The sequence below is a fragment of the Lathamus discolor genome, chromosome 7 (genome assembly GCF_037157495.1).
Source record: "Lathamus discolor isolate bLatDis1 chromosome 7, bLatDis1.hap1, whole genome shotgun sequence".
Taxonomy (NCBI): domain Eukaryota; kingdom Metazoa; phylum Chordata; class Aves; order Psittaciformes; family Psittacidae; genus Lathamus; species Lathamus discolor.
The window spans coordinates 5,786,770-5,803,705 of NC_088890.1; the positions used below are offsets into that span (position 1 = coordinate 5,786,770).

Consider the following 16,936-nt stretch of genomic DNA (forward strand, 5'->3'; position numbering starts at 1 on the left):
ATGCTCCCCTTCAAATCCGCCTCCCGCAATCCTGCGTACCACTCAGGTGATGTGATTAGCTACCAGTATTGGACGCGTGTTCGGGCTAGTCCAGGATTCACGTGCTTTCCCATTCATCTTCATGGCTGAAACCCAGGCCCAGTGGCACAGTCAGTGCCCATTCACCCTGCCGCTGCGCCCGGCTGGAGCTTTCCAAAGCAGTCCTCCGCCCTATGCACAGGTGACGGGTGAGCTCTGCCGCCCACTGCCCCATGCTGCTGGGGCCAGTTATGATACTCTGGGGTGTCGTGGCTCTGCTGCGCACAGGGCTGTCACTGTGGCCCCTTCCCCGGGGCTCAGCACACGGGTCTGACGCCAGAGACCCTCATCAGACACCGCTTTCAGGCAGACGCTCGCTTCCCGGCTCGTAACAGGCGCCGAAGCCACGGCTGGCTCTTGCCCGCATCACCCCTCCCGCAAGCTCCCTGCCCGCTCTGAAGATGGCCGCCTCGCCCGCTTCCAAAATGGCCGCCGCAGCGCCGCGAAGCACACCATAGAGACAAGCGGCGCTCCGCTCTGCACGCCGCTGCGGCGCGCTCCCTGTGGCGGTGGGGAGCTGCGGGCATCTCTATGGCAGCAGCGGCGGCGGCGGCGCTGCCGGGCTCTGAGCGGGCCCGGTCGGCGAGAGGATGCCCCTGGCTGCCTATTGCTTCCTGCGAGCCGTGGGCAAGGGCAGCTACGGGGAGGTGAGCTTGGTGCGGCACCGCCAGGACAGCAAGCAGGTAGCGAGGGCCGGGTGGCTGCGGGGCAGGGCTGCGGCCCTGGCGTGCTGTGAGCAGAGCAGCCGCGGCCTGGTGGGGTTGTGGGGAGTGCAGTGCCCGGCCTTGATATGAGTGCCTGGGGCTGGTGTGAGGGGTGCAGCCGTGACGGGGACCTGGCCCTGGGGTGGGGGGCTCTTATCCTCCGTTGTCTGTGAAGGCTTTTATTAAAGGCGTGAAAAAGACTCTTCACCCCCTTTAATCTCAAAAATAAAACTCCAAACCCCCAAAATCCGCACTTTTTTTTTTTTTTCCCCTGTTTAAAAACTACTGGTTTTGGGGGGGGCTTTTGGTTTGGTTGGGTTTTTTTTTTTTCATGTATAGTCGTTTGTTTTGGGCAGGAAAACCTAGTTTTGGTAGTCCTTCAGGTGACAGAAAACACAGCCTGCTCCTTTTAGCATGGAGCAGAAAAGGTTGCTCTTGACTTTTTGCTGCTTGTATAGTGCCTTTATGATACACACGTGGTGAAGACAAAAATGATAACAAGGGTGGAAAGACCAGCCTCTGATGCTGGCTTCTGCTGGCATTGGCTGTGCTGGGGGGAGATGGGGTTTGTATTTGCTATATCGACTGTGGCAGAACCCGGCAAAGTTCTGCTTATGGCAGAGTTGAGTGTGGTCAGTTTTGTCTGTGCCTTGTTGTTGGAAATCTGGAATGATCTGTCTTGCCTGGCCAAAACAGATGTGTTTGATAGGGTAAAGAAAGGGGGATGGCGAATGTCTACAGAACGATACCACAGAAACCTTGGGTGAGAGCGCTACACCCAGGATTTAACGAGAAATGATGGAGGAGTGTGCCCAGCAGGGATCAGTGGGTGCATCCCTTCCAGATGAAGGCAGGGAAGAAGCTGGAATCCCTTTGGTTTTGATTGGATAGCAGTGATGGCAGCACTTGTTCCCTCTGGGCCTGTCACTTCAGTGCATAGTCCAGTGTCAGCAAAGAGTTGCTAACCTTATCATCCTAAAAGTAAACAGCGCATTGAGTTGACTTTCAACCCTATACAGGTCCTTGGATTTCACCTCTTTGTCATGTCACTACTGGTCATTAACACTGGCGAGAGCTTTGCTTCCTTATCGTTGTTACTTTACCTTAAATATTTGATGTGTGTAAATGTGTGTTTTGCCAACTTTATTAAACTTTCTTCTGTAGTGGGTTGATCATGGTTGGTTGGTGTGGCTTTGACAACGTGCTACATGTTCTGTGAAAGAAACCGTATTTGACTTAAGCATATTTGCTGTTGGCTGAGTGCTGGTTTTTTTTCATGTGGAGGAGGTCAAGTGGCTCTAAATATTTAAAATCATAGAATCATAGAATAGTTAGGGTTAGAAAGGACCTTAAGATTGTCAAGTTCCAACCCCCCTGCCATAGGCAGGGACACCTCACACTAAACCGTGTCACCCAAGGCTCTGTCCAACCTGGCCTTGAACTTGTACACAGCTTGGTATGACATAAGGCAGGAGATCATTGCAATAGACTTCATAGGAATCTTGTCAGGATAACATGCTCATTAAATTAAATATAACCAGTGCTAGGTTTAAAGTTAGGCTAAATGTATACTTTTTGCATTTTGGTAGTATATCCTGTAAAGATAGATGCTGATACAAAGCTAAAAGCTTCTGGTTCCTGTGCCCAAGGATACATTTGGAGTTGGCTTGTCACACAGAATATAGTAGTTACAGCATTTCTATTTTATTTTAAACTTAAATGATGCTGTATGCAATTAGTTTTGTTATATTCCTCTTGGGAGCTTTGTATTGTCACAGGTTAGAAGAATTGAGGGTTTTTTCAGAGGTCTGCTGGATGCTAGACGTACAAAATCACAAGGTACTTTGATTTCTGCATAATTGGTTCCCTTGGGGCAGTCTTCCCCACCCCTAAGTAAATGTGCTGGACTAAATTAATAGGGCCAGCCTGGGAAGTAGACACCATAAGCAATTGGAAGAACTCTGAAACCGAGTAAGCAAAAATTGATTTAGATGTTTCAATTTAAAAGCTCTCAGGTAGAAGTGGGGTCACATGTATACACTGGCATGGTTGTTGTGTGGAAAGCTGATGCTCTAAAAGTGATTACCACAAAAATTATGTCAGGAAGGGGCCAGAACTAAATGTTGGTGCTGTGTATGATAAATGTGTGTTACGGATTTTATTGTGTCATCTTCAGCTTCAGTTATATTACTGCTAAACCCTGACATTCCTAAGAAACAGATGTGACGTAGCATATACCAGGGAAGTAAATAACAGCTTTCATGTGTAGCTTAAAAAAACCACAACCCATCTTAATCCAGAATAAAAGAAATTTAGGACTGAGCGTAAGGCCTTTTGGCTTTCAGTATGACCAAGAGGCTCTACTTCCCTGTAATAGCTCATTTCATTTCTTCTTGAATAAGTTTAAGCCTTCATATACAGAAACTCATGAATGCAACGGACGGTTTTAAGGCAAGTTGTTAAAAAAGTAAATGATGTCTGCTTTCAGGTTTTTGAGAAAGTATTTTTTCAGTGTGCCCCTGACTGTAGCAGCCCTCCAGCTGCATCTCTACTTGCCACATTTCTTTTCCTAACGGGAGCTTTTTTCCTCTTCTCCCATTCTTCACTATTCTGTAGATTTTTCATACAAAGCAGTTAATCCCAAGTCAGTTCTTTCTTGAAGGTCTTCTGTCAGGTACAAGTTTTTTAAGGAAAGAATGAACTGGCCTGAAAAGCTCAGCAGCATTATTTTGTGCATTCAGAAGTTCAGCTTTACCAGGTATTTCTTGTGAATATGACAGTTTTTGCACAATTTTTTGGTCTTCAGATGTATGAGCTGTGTTTGCTGAAGCTGTGAGATGTTATTTTTTGAGTTTCTCTTTTTTTACAAACATGTGCTGCATTTCCGAAGAAGTGAAAGGAAAAGTCCACTTTTCCTTAAAATAAAATGAAAGGAGTTGGGTTTGGTTTTCTAGCAGGGAAGAGCAAAATAATCCTAGCCAGATGACTTTTATCCTAGACATGCATTATTATTTTTTGCATATGATAGCATACTTTTCTTAATGTTATTTTATTTTAAAGTTATTATTGAAATGACCTGTTTTGACAGTAACTGTGATGGACAAACAGGTATTTCAGGCTTAAGAGATGAACGATAGACACATTTAAAATAAGAGTGAAAAAAAAAAAAGATAAGTGTGAACATGAGTCAAAACAAATCCAAACATTTCTGTGCAGAGGTATATTGAAGTAGATGAATAGAATCGCCAAAGCTCTTCCATTTTTATCACACAATGGTAGAAATGATGTATAACTGCTAGACAAATTGTAGCCTCCATAGAGAATAATGTGTAGAGATTTCAAATACTGTACTTCCTTTAGATTTGGGGAATTCCCTAGGGCTTCTGCATAGTTACTGTCATTTCTTACGATATACCCTACAATTTCTTTTACAGTACGTCATCAAAAGGTTAAACCTTAAAAATGCTTCCAACCGAGAGAGGAAAGCAGCAGAACAAGAAGCACAGCTGTTATCGCAGTTGAAACACCCAAACATAGTCACCTACAGAGAGTCCTGGCAGGGAGAAGATGGCCTCTTATATATTGTTATGGGCTTCTGCGAGGGAGGAGATCTGTATCACAAACTTAAAGAGCAGAAGGGCCAACTTTTGCCTGAGAATCAGGTGGTGGAGTGGTTTGTGCAGATTGCCATGGCACTGCAGGTAAAATAAAGTGTAACTTTGTCGCTTTCAGACAGGAATTTAATTTGGCTCTTTCTGCATTGAAAAATTGCACAGTTAGGCTGCAGACTTTGAATTCCAGTTTGGCTGGATTAGCATCTACATACCATAGTTATTAGTACATTAGGAATGTACATAGATCACTGCAATCAGATTAACTATTTTAGGTAGCAAATTGCTACCGTATTTCATGCCTATACCTCTTTATCACAATAGATAGTGGTGATATCCTGGGTATTCGCAATTGTAGTCTGGAATGTTTCTCTGGTTTGAAAGTTTAGGCTAAATTTACAAAATGTCATTTCTTAAAAAAAAAAAAAAGAAAAAATAAGGCAGACTGTTTCAGAAGCATTGTGTGTTCTGTGGTTTTGCTGGTGGTTTTTTAATGGTAAATTTAGACTACTAAGTTGTCATTTCTATTAAATCTTATCTCACTCTGTTGAAATTTAATAACTAGAGATTATCAAACTTCAGGAACAATTGTTAAAGTAATAAAGACCAGATGAGAAATAAGAAATTGGACAGAAAATGCTATTTGAAAGTTGCCTGCTGTGATCAGACACGTGCAAGTGTTCAGTACTACCTGTTCTTGTTTATTATGAGACTAATTTTCTCCTGTTTACACAAAGCTCATATTCTATTTTCGAGTGAAATTTTATACTTAAGACTAAGAAATGCTAGTCGAGTAATGGATGCAGCATAAAGTTAAAGTCTGAGTCTTAACTTTACATTTTTACTTCCTCTTTTCTGCTGGCTCGTTAGAGCCACACAGGGACATTTCACTGAAGTAATGCCAAATTTTGGGTCCATGCCATATCAGGCATTCTTAATGTTAATTTACTAATGCTACCTTCAGCAGGGACACTCCTGACTTTGGTAGTGACGTGTGCTTCTTTTCTATATTTGTGTTTTTCCTCTTTGACTTGTGTAATGTGGTTTTAGTTTTCATTGTAAAGGACCAATTAGAAGTTACTTAACTCTATTTATATGTTTTTCCCCCTAGTATTTACATGAAAAGCACATTCTGCACAGAGATCTTAAAACTCAGAATGTTTTTCTGACACGAACAAATATAATCAAAGTGGGTGACCTGGGAATAGCCAGAGTGTTGGAAAACCAATATGACATGGCCAGCACTCTCATAGGCACACCGTACTACATGAGCCCTGAACTCTTTTCTAACAAACCCTACAACTACAAGGTAGAGTATGTTAATGCAAATGTTGTTTGTTAGGCAATTTATTTTGTCTGTCTGGGAGCATTACAATCTTACCGGTTTTAATTTCTTGTCTACAGTGAGCAAGAGCTGAGGGGAAACAGTTCTACTGAAAAATCACAAGATCTTTATTTGCCAGTTAAAACCAACATTGTACTTAAAAGAAAACAAAGAAAAGTCGTACAAACAGGAACTTTCTGTACTTTTCAGAAAAATCTGTTGATAGTCAGAAGAAAATGATTCAGTTGATCAAAATGAACAATAGAGTGAGACTGAAGCTTAAAGCTTGGTCCTAATTAGCTGACTGTCGCTAAAGGCTTCTTCTAAAGCGGGTGATTAACTTCTGCAAATAATAAAAAGTTCCCTAAACTTTTTTTCTCTTTTTTTTCAGTCTGATGTTTGGGCATTAGGCTGCTGCGTTTATGAAATGGCTACACTGAAACATGCCTTTAATGCCAAAGACATGAACTCTTTGGTGTATCGAATTATTGAAGGAAAGGTAAAAGCTTCTACACTTTTTTTGTCTGTGCTTGGATTTTCTGTCTAGAACTGAGATTATCTTTTCCAATCAGAAATACTGCATGGAGTTAAAAATACTTTGCATGTTACCTGCATCATCACATATGTTGTAGAACTGGTATTTCGTCATGGTGTATGATGGAATGTGAGACCCGAGCAGTTATTACTTTGTAGATATTTGGTAAAGTTGTTTTGTTACCCTGTCGTGTGAGTAGTATACTGATTAATTTTCAGAGTTCTGAGCTGGCTTTCTTAGTTTGCTTCTGGGTTAAACATTGTGCAAAAAGTTAAATCACTTTTCATGTGGTGCCATTTTCCTGTTAGGTAAGAGTAGCTTCCTTAAGTGTCTGTTCTGCTTGGTATGTGATAAAGTTAATATGGAATTATTTACATATTTAAGCCTATTCACTGAACTTTCACTGCTGGTATTAATAAAATTACAAAGAGTTCTTAGACAAAATACTTTGAATTTCTATATTCTTCGTAATGCTAAGCACTAGGGAAACTTCAAGCATGTGAACAATAGGACTGTTCTTTATGCAAAGGATGTAGCTGAATATAACTGTCATGCATAAATAATCTAGCAGTAGCCCCTATTGACAAATATGTTAGATAATATCAGACTTCCCTTTCTTTTTACAGTTGCCACCCATGCCAAAGGATTACAGCCCACAGTTGGTAGAAATAATAAGAACTATGCTCAGTAAAAGACCTGAGGAAAGGCCTAGTGTGAAAAGCATACTCCGACAGCCATATATCAAGCACCAAATTTCTTTGTTTTTGGAAGCCACGAAAACGTAAGATACTTTCATTTGAGTGATTCTGTGCAAAAAAATTGTCTTACTGTGGTCTTTGTTTGACAACTTTTCCTATGTTTTTGTAGCTGGATAAATTACGTTACCTGCAGTTACAAAGCATACGAACATATGAGTTTCTTTAGATACTTTGAGAAATAGGAGGGAATTAGAATGGAAACTAGTTTCTTGTGTAAATGTTGATTAAAACTGTGCATTGGTTAGGATTGCACAGCTTAGTCATGAGTTAGTAAAAAAAGAAGGAAGTGGTACGAAATATACACCTTTCCGTATGGTTCTTTGAGGCCATTTATCAGCTGAGAGTTGTACTAGCAAGCTCCTTTTTATATTCACTGATATAATTATTTTTGTCATGTTTAGTCAATTATTTTACTGCCCCAGATAAGACAGATCTTAGTGCTATGCTGAATAAGTGTACATTGCTGGCAGAGTCTGAATGGTGTTTTTAAGCTCCCTTTATAGAGTTAAAATGAGTATCTTGTGCATGGTCTGTTGAAAAAGCCCAGTATCTTATACTCCCTGTATGTAAGCTGTTTAGTGTGGTGGGTTTTTTTAAATCAGTATGATCTAGAGAAATATCTTAAGGTCTTGTTGATGGTGATTGAATGAACAACTTTTGTTTCCTTTACAGGAGGGCAGCCAGAAGTCAAAAGAAAACAGTGAATTCTAAACCTAAAGATCCTTGTTCTCTGGTCTCAGTAAAGAATGAATCTCATAGCAGGAATGTTACACACCAAAATCACTCCTTTGAGCAAGCCAGGAAATACAAAGTTGTGAGTTACATACTTTTTCTTTAAGAAAACAAAAAAAAGACCCACTTGTTTTTTCTAGAGAAAAAACACAGTTTTATAAGAAGTGCCTTAAGCATTTGTGAAAACATAGATCTGATTCCTAGCAATGTGTAGAATGTGTATGAAGGAAGAAATTGTGTTTAGGCAAGAGCAGAAATAAACAAATAGCTGTGGATCAGTAAAACTAATTGCAATGTCTTAACTATAAAATGTTAACTAAACAACACCCATTTTCTTATGTTGTGGGTCACTGTGAATGACTCATGGGCTTTTTGAGTTCAAATATTTTTAAAGTATTTGATGACAAGTGGTAATCATTTTTAAATATATGGTTTTGACTGGAAAAAACTAATTATAGTTACAACCAAAAATTGTTTCTTTTTGGAACTCTTTCCAGTGGTTAGAACAGATCTTTTGTAATGGTTAATTTTGTGCATGTTTGTTATTTTCTGTAATGAGTTTGTAATGCTTTAGGCTTTCAATGCTGAAATACTGAATGTATATGGTGCAGTACATCTTAGAAACTGTTGATACTTGCTGGCTCCTCCCTTATGGAAGAGCCAAGGGAGTACAACTTTTCTTTCGTGGTCCTAATGTAAAGTAGGTGTACTGCATGTGTATAAACCAATGCCTGAAATAGGGCATTTGCAAATACAGTCTGTATCTCTTAAAAAATGTGGGTTGTGGCTTTTTTGAGGCTCTTAATCTGTAATTGATTGTAATTTCATTGCAGTTTATGTACCTTGGTATGTTAATGAATTTTCTTAGGTACTTAGAGTATTCTTTCGTATGTCTGTAATACCCGAAAGGTAATTAACTTTTGTTTTCCTCTTAATTCTAGAATGAAGATGATTACATCATCATATCTAAAGCCACCAAAATTTGTCTGTCAGAAAAACAAGCTGTTGAGTTGGAAAGCAAACCAAGCAATAATGATTTGAACAACCTGGGAGACTCCTTAGCTACAGTTAGTGATGTGAATATTGATATCTTACCATTGGCAAGGGTGAAGTATGGAAGTGAGAAGTGTGGCAGTGAGCGTGTTCCAGAGAGTACTAAAGCAAAGAGAAATGTGAATGTTCCAGGGAATTCTAAAACAACATCCAGTAGCCCACCAATGAAGGAAGATGGACTACAGCGAAAAGCAAAGCAAGTTTTCAAAGCTGAAAATGTTGAGTCTAATCAGTCTTCTGTTGATGCTACAGGAGAAGATGGTGACACTTTGAAACTCCTGAAGCCTGTGTCACGAGACCAAAAGCAGACTGATCTGGTAATGCATTTATGCTTACTCGAAATAGGTTTTGAAATAGATTTAACTAATGGCCAACTCTTAAAATTTAGGGAGCTGCTGATGTGGTTTTTTGTCAAAGTAGTATGGTGCTGATGCAATTAAAGAGATGCTGAAGTAGTTAGGAGCTGTGGCTTCAGATTTGCAAAGGCAACAGGGCGAAGTAGTTTTAGTCTCAAGTCTAGATGATAGAAATTCCGTTTTTACAGCAAACAACAAATTTTTTTTCCAGCTGAGAAGAGAGATAGTAAAAGTAGTTTTATAACTTCTCTATTCTAAATAGGCCTGGCTGACCTTATTGGTCCTGATTTGAAGGGGGGGGGGCTAGTAGGTGGTGATTGTCATTTCTTTGCATTATGATCTACAGTGATATTTTTGTACACGCTTTCCTGATGAGAATTCATTATCTATTGCAGAGCTTGGATTCTACTGAAAAGCTGCTGGCACCACTTGTCCCTCTTTTAATTCAAGTAAGCGCCTGTCTTTGAAGGTTTAGTAGCTTAAAAATGCTGGTACTGCAGGTATTTCTTTTAACTGTCTATCAAGTAAGAGGTTATTGTGGTTGTAACTGTGCTATGTTAATGTGAATGCAGTCCAGATAGTAAAGTGGCCTGTGGTGATTTTTTCTTTTAAAGTGTGTATGCATAAATATGGAAATGGCATGTCTGTATTTTATTGAAATAGTTCTACTTACTAGGATGATGTCTGTCCTGGAGCTTCGGGAGATGCTCAGGAAAAAGTTACCCACTTGCAGCCTCATAGTTCTGTGAGTGAACCCTCTCTCTCACGGCAGCGACGGCAGAAAAAAAGAGAGCTTTCCGAAGTCTCTTCAGAGAAGGTACAGATACTCAAAAAACAATTCTACTTTTTCCTTTAAGGCTCCTGCATTTTGTATCTTTAAAAAAGGGACCTATTTGGTTAAAAAATGTGGGGTTTTTTAATGCTATTCCTGTTCCACCTCTATCTGTATAACTTCATTGGTAACAAAATGCAGACCATTTAAGATGTTCAAGGATTTACAGAGACTGCCTCTAAAGGACATCCCAATAGCTCTCGCAGGTGTGAGGTGGGTGTGCCAGATGGGTGCAAGGAAACACAGTGAACACTGTGCTGTGCTACAGTCTTTCCTAGCAATTTCCATCAGGTCTTCTCACTGTTTGTGACTACAAAATACATAGCAGTATGTTTCCTGACTGTTGTTGATACGGCTGCTTGTAGTGGGTAGTAGATTACTAGGACTTTGGAACAAACATGTAATGGCTGCCCTGGGCTTATGAGTGCAAACTCTAGAAAGAAGATCTTGACATGCATATTAGATAAGGGCTGCTGAAGAGGTTACAGAAGAATCCAGAACCTCTGGCATCTAGCCTTACCATGCAAGAATATCTTCTAGATTGTAGAGTACTTTTAATAAAAAATGCACAAATTCTCGCTCACTTCTTTTTCAAGTTCAGAACAGCTGCTCCCCGGCCTTTGCCTTTGCCTTCTGATGTGAACACAAAAACAACACAGAGGTGTGCAGAGCAGTGTGGTGCTGAAGCTTCTGAATCTGTAAATAGCGCCAAAACCAGTCAAGTTGTCATTTCAAAGGTTAGTGCTGAATACCACGTGAGCTTATTTTTGTCTCTCGTTCCTTCTGGGCAGTTTGTTTTCTGAGTGCCTACACAGCGCGTAAATAAATGTGTAGTAGCTTCCTACCTAATGGAAGTCCTGTCAAGCACCTGGTCAGTGCAGCATGAGAAGCTGACTTGCTGAGCCATGGAGGTCAGAAGCTCCTTTTCCAGAGTAACAGTGACCAAGACTGCTTTGTAATAAGTAATTAACATCTGTTAGGTGATCAGAAGGTCTACTCTAATATCTCTCTTTCCCTGTCAGTTGAAATGTATTTTTTTGTTTTATAGGTGATTAGATAACAAAAGCCATTGTTATGTTTGCTAATTAATATCAAATGAACTTATTTTGAAGGAGCGGCCCTTGTCAGCAAGAGAACGAAGGAGGCTCAGACAGTCTCGGGAGATGTTTCCCTCTGGTAACTCAGGTTTGCATGTGAACATTTTATCTATAAGTAGGCTAATAACTTCTTTGTGGAGAAATTATAACTTGTCTGTTCTTCATTACCATCTTCAGAAAGATGCACTAAGGGTAAAATAAATATTTCTATTAACATGTCTTTATTTTTCTGCTGCTTAGTCAGTTATGTTCAGCTGCGTTTAGCAGTGGCAATTTGTCTTTGAAATGTACGTGATAGCTACAGAGTACCTACCTGCCTTTTGGCAGGTGATAAACTTTTTCTTGAATGAGTATGAAACTACTTCAAAGTGCATGCAGCCAAGTTGTAAATATTGTGAAAATGTCCTCCTTACAGTGATTCCAGCAAGAGCAACGTCAAATAGTGCAGTAGTTGAAGCAAAATCGCATATGGAGAATCATGTTAAAGTTACTCAGTCTTCATCAGATCCCAGTATTTCTCAGGTAAACTGGTGTCATCTGCTTTTGAAATATTTAAATGCAGACACAATTTGGGAAGAAGGCTATAGTAAATAATATATATATTTGGAAGGAACTCTTGAGTTAATAAGAGTTCTCTGTGAATATTGTTTTGTAAGTCCTGGGGTAGAGTATGGATCTCTAATCCTCATTTTTGTTTGGGCTAGACCAGTTTACAATTCCAGGCTCACTGTGCATTTTCACTCCACTTGTCAGAGATGAAAACTAATGATCTCTTACTGATTGTTGTGGGCTCTCTAAATTGCAGTGTTTATTTTATTTTGAAAGGGAAAAAGTTTATCCTGAACTATGCTTTAGTTACAGATCAGTACTGTGCTTTGAATTTCTATCAACAGCACGCTACCTTTAGCCTGGTACATCTAATTGTGCTTTAATAGCGGTGTTCTTAATGTGTAGTCATTTTAAGTGCATACATTTATGTGCTGGCAATAAGGGAGAATTTCTAGATGAAAAGTGAATAGTTTCTATTGGCATGTTCTTCCTTGTCTGATCAGAAAGTCTTTTCTGAGGTCTTAAATAACCATTTAACAATCTTCTGCAACATCAGGGAAACGTTATTAATCCCAGTAAACTCAGAAAAGTTATAGTGAAAAAATTTCAGTCTGCAACTCAAAGCCCAGCACTTGCATGGAAAGGGTTTTGCATGTTTTACCTAATTGTATATATTTATAATGGATATCTAAATGTACAAACTTCATCTGTATTCACAAACTGAGATTAAATTGTATGTAAATATGCTAGTGATGGTTTTGCATATTATGCTATGCACTGAACACAACACACAGCTGGTTAAAATCTCTGTATTTTAGGGAATGCTAGGAACTTACTGACTGATAAAATATTATTTAAATATTCTTTTTAAATGTGCATTAAAAGGCCAATAGATGGACTTTATAATACAGTTGGTAAAGAACTGACACAAGTACAAGATTTGTTTCTAATAGAGGAATTCAGGGAAGCATTTATAGTGGTTAAAACTGCATGACTCAGATGTAATGTTTGTCACATAAATATTTCATAAAAAATACTTATGACGTCCTGTGTATTAGCTTGTTTTTAAAACAAAGGTTACACCTTTCAAATACTATTGAGTCTGTAAAATATGCTTGTTGAAAATGTTTCTTGCACATAAGAACAGTAGCTTGTGCCATATTGATGTTACTTTCAGCTATTTGAATTTTTGTCTTCACTTAGAGAAAGAGAGAAACCCATTGCCCATCTGATGATGAGTTAAGCTCTTCCACAAGCTCTACAGATAAGTCTGATGGTGACTCCAAGGAGAAGTAAGTGTTTTGTTTAATACTGTGCAAGAACTTTCACTGCTGTGTCAGAACTTGACTTGGAATGGAAAAAAATGACAGGAATTGCTTTCACATTTTGTCTCTACATAGTGATTGAAGAAATATGTGATGCTTAAAGAAAATGGATTCAGTTTAATTGTTGTCTTTCTGTGACTATAAACTTGCTTCAACTTTCTGGGATATTAACTGTGAATTTTTGCTGAGCGAATGGGCTCTGAGCCTTTGTTAGATGAACTACTGGTGATGTTGCTGTTGATAAAACCGCATCACAAGAAGTAACTTAACAAGGAATACTTAGCAGGGCCTCACTAAACTTTTTGAAAGTCATCTGAGTGCAAGATGGAAGTTGCATCATTAGTAATGACTGAATCACATCTTACTTCTCCTCTACTAGAAAGAGCAACATGAACGAAATGAATGACTTGGTGCAGCTGATGACATGGACACTGAAAATGGACTCTAAGGAGAACTCTGTAAACTGTGCAACCTCAACTCCAGCCCCAGAGTTTAAACTTCATAGAAAGTATCGAGACACTTTGATTTTGCATGGCAAATCACCTGGTGAATCAGAGGAATTCAAGTTTGAAGATATTCCTTCAGGTTGGTTGCTTTGTTACTGCTTTAAATGAATGGTTGTCAACTGATATTAACCAAAGAAAACCTGCTAGTGGGCAGCAGAAGACAATCCACTAATTTATTCTCAAATCTCAACAATGCTTACAGAAGTAATCATCATCCTAAACAATTCTGTGTGCAAAACTGCTCTAGTTGTGGTTTACTTGCCAAGGAAAGGAATGTGTGTTCAATCTGTGTGGTTGTTAACGAAGAAAGAAAGCTGGTCTGCAACATTATTTTTTCCCCAAGTAACTTATACTTAGAAGCTTCCAAAATGAACAGTTGGAATTGAGTATTTTGAAATAAGATTTCGAAGATATTCAAACAATTTGATAGCTGTAAAGCATTGTGAATTGTGGATAAAGCTGAAATTGTACACAAAGCATTACACACAGGGAAGGTTTGTATGAGTGTAGAAGTTCATCCTCATGGCAGAATTTGGCCAAGGTTATTCTTCCAACAGATGCAGGCACAAGAATTGAATCACTTTTCGTATTTAAGGTCTGGTTAAGTATGTGTATGCATTCCAAAAAGCAAGAAAAATCCTGTATTTGCTGTGACTGCACTTATTGTGCAACAAGAGCAAGTGAAAAAGCTGAGGGTGGGATTTTGAAGTCTCAGATGTTCTTGTCCTTACTGTTTTAAATGGTGAGGATTCTACTTGTAACTGATCTGGTGATAGGCAAAGCAATGGGAGAACACTGAATTTTACTCTGGTAAATTGATTCTGCATAGCCAAAGTGAAATACATTGAAAGAGTTAATCTCTAAGCAGGTGGGACAGAATGTTGAAAGTACGAATTTCAGTGTTTGGGGTTTTTTTTCTCTCCATTTTTCTCCCTTTTAAGTATTGTGTAGTACAATCCTCCAGCTGTTCACTTAACTACAATTTGCGATGACAGAGCTACTGCATTTCTAAGCTGAAACTTTAGGTATTTTATTTTGAGAAGGTGATCCATCCTATAAAAGGAGTGTCGGTGATTTTAGTGATTAAAAGAGCAAGCTGGTGTTCTCAGTTCCTAACAGAGGCCTCCGCTTATAAAATGACTGTCTCTCTGTTGGCAGCTTCTGCTGGGGAGCAAAAGCTTCAAAGGCTGTTGAGACAAAGAGACAGATGGCAGAAATGATGCCATTAGTGTTTTACAGTGATTAAACTTTTCTTACATTTGCTGTAAGTACAAGTGATTGAGTTATTGAAATACTTGGCTGATGATGTAGTATTACAGAGTAGTACTTTCTCTTCAAATAATACTTGTAATACAGTATACAGGAAACAGCTGAAATGAAGTTACAGGGTCCTAATTGTGCAAACTTTGTCTGCCTTGATTTTGTCCCGCCCAGTGTTGCAAGTCAGCAGCTGAGTGCTTTGGACTCTGACATTTGTGATCATCCTAGCCAGCCTGTTCAGATAAACAGTTATTTCCTGCACATGGTGAGCTGGAATTCTGCAGTAATGCATTCAGTCGTCCCATATTCTTCTGCAGAGAGTATGAAAATTGAGTGCACTGAAAGTATTTATTACTGCATTGATTTAAAAAACTTATTTATTTTATTGCATTTTTTTTAATAGATATGTTATCAGTTCCTAACAAGATTAGGAGAATGGTTGAAATCCTGAGATCTGATGTGGTTCAAGGACTGGGAGTGAAACTTCTTGAGAAGGTGTACAGCATCATGGAAGAAGAAGATGAAGTGAAGAGAGAGGTGAATGTCTTTCGTAATAAAATTGTTTGATTTCTTTATAAACCTGGATAAATGAGCAGGGTCTTCCCCCTGCCACATCTCTCTTTTAGATACTGATACAGTAGTGCAAACCTTGATTCCAAAAAGTATTTTTGCCTACACTTTACTTCCCTCATGCTCCTCATGTCTAGACTGACAGTTTAATGTCACAGCTGGTGACTCCTGTTTGAGGCAAGTGAGCAATGCCTCCAGCTCATTTGATTCAAAACTTGGTTAAAAATGAATTGCTGCATGGTTAAGTATAACCTGTGAAGATCCAATTTATGTTTTAAATTTTTGGGTGGGATTTGAAACTCTTGCCTTCGGACAACAGACTCAGCTATTTTTCTTCCTTCCCATGTATGTTTCAAATTTCACATGCCACTTCCAGTTGAGTGCTTTGGTAGTTTGGGTTTTTTTGTTAATATTTTAGTAGTTCGTGGTTTTTTCAATGTCAGTAAATTTTATGGCTTTTCTTTTTTTGTGTGTTCTAAATAGCTGCAGCTGCGGGAGCATATGGGAGACAAGTATGCGAGTTACAGTGCCAAGGCACGACATCTGAAGTTTCTTGAGGAAAATGTGAAGTTCTGACCAGACCCTTTCCCTCAGAGAAAGGGACTGGTTTATAGCCCATTTGATAGACTGGACCAGCTTACAGAGCACCTCCTTTGCTGGAATAAGGAGGTCAACTTGCAAAAAACTTTGTAGTAATATTTTTATGTTAAAATGTGAACCAGGCTATCCTATCACTTTCTCAGAAGAGAAACTGCTTAGTTTAGTTTTTATTCTCTTAATGAAACTTTTTAAGAAGTTGCTTTTTATAAATGAAAAGAGGGACAGATGGAGTTTTGTACAGAAAGGAGTGTCAAAACCAATTTTGGTTTGAATGTGCAAAAGGTTTTTGGTATTGTCATGAAATAATACAGTAATGAAATTTATGCCAGGGCTATGGTGTGATAGGCTACAAGCTATATTATATCAAATAGCTGTGAAAACTTAGCAGGGAGAAACAATTACTAATTTTTATAGCACCAAAAGCCCTTCATCTTCTGTAAATTGCCAACTTAAAGTGCTAAAGGGGGTGGCTGTGCTGCTTTTAAGCAGAGCCTTTTGTGTTTTATTGCTAAGGCAGTCACTGAGGCAGTGGAAAGTATTTGGCAACTGGATAAAATAAGTGTGAAAATGTTTGAAAAGAACACAGCCATGGTTACCATGGTCCCAGCTGGAGAACTCCCTTCGCCTTACAAACACCAATTCCTTTTAGGAATGGAAGTGCCCAAGACCAGAGTCACTTAGAGAAATGGGCATCGTAACTTTTGCCTTTCCTTACACCTAGACTGTGTTGCTACACGTGCCCAGGCAGCGTCATGTACCATCACGGTAGGAAGAGCACTCTTTTTTTTAAAGTACAAAGAAATGAAAAGAGAACTGAATTTGTAAAATAAAAATTTAAATGCATAACCTGTCTCTTTCCCTGCCTCTAGTTTAAATATTGTAATCTCCAGCACCTATGAGGGAGATGGACGTGACAGTCAGTAAAGAGGTGCTATACGTTTGGATCCTGCTGCCTCTGGCATACTAGAAGCTTAAGTTACAAGGTTTCAAGAGCTGCTGTATTCTGCAGAGTCGAGGTGTTACTTTATCTACCTGGGCAAATTTAT

General features: G+C 39.1%; 1 protein-coding gene across 4 annotated transcripts; it reads left to right on the forward strand.

Moving 5' to 3' along the window:
• Positions 1 to 280: 280 nt before the first annotated feature.
• NEK4 (NIMA related kinase 4) lies at positions 281 to 16,736 on the forward strand. 4 transcript variants are annotated; one of them, XM_065687177.1, is made up of 16 exons: positions 281 to 761; positions 4,217 to 4,483; positions 5,505 to 5,702; positions 6,109 to 6,216; positions 6,879 to 7,033; positions 7,683 to 7,824; positions 8,684 to 9,112; positions 9,547 to 9,600; positions 9,828 to 9,968; positions 10,580 to 10,720; positions 11,096 to 11,159; positions 11,496 to 11,602; positions 12,833 to 12,921; positions 13,334 to 13,539; positions 15,124 to 15,257; positions 15,774 to 16,736. In XM_065687177.1, exons 1-16 carry the CDS (start codon positions 669 to 671, stop codon positions 15,864 to 15,866), a joined length of 2,421 nt encoding a protein of 806 aa, XP_065543249.1. In that variant the 5' UTR covers positions 281 to 668; the 3' UTR covers positions 15,867 to 16,736. The 4 variants fall into 4 exon arrangements, with proteins under 4 accessions (XP_065543249.1, XP_065543248.1, XP_065543250.1 ...); XM_065687176.1 differs by having other exon boundaries at positions 282 to 761; positions 11,096 to 11,168; XM_065687178.1 differs by having other exon boundaries at positions 282 to 725; positions 11,096 to 11,168.
• Positions 16,737 to 16,936: the final 200 nt, after the last annotated feature.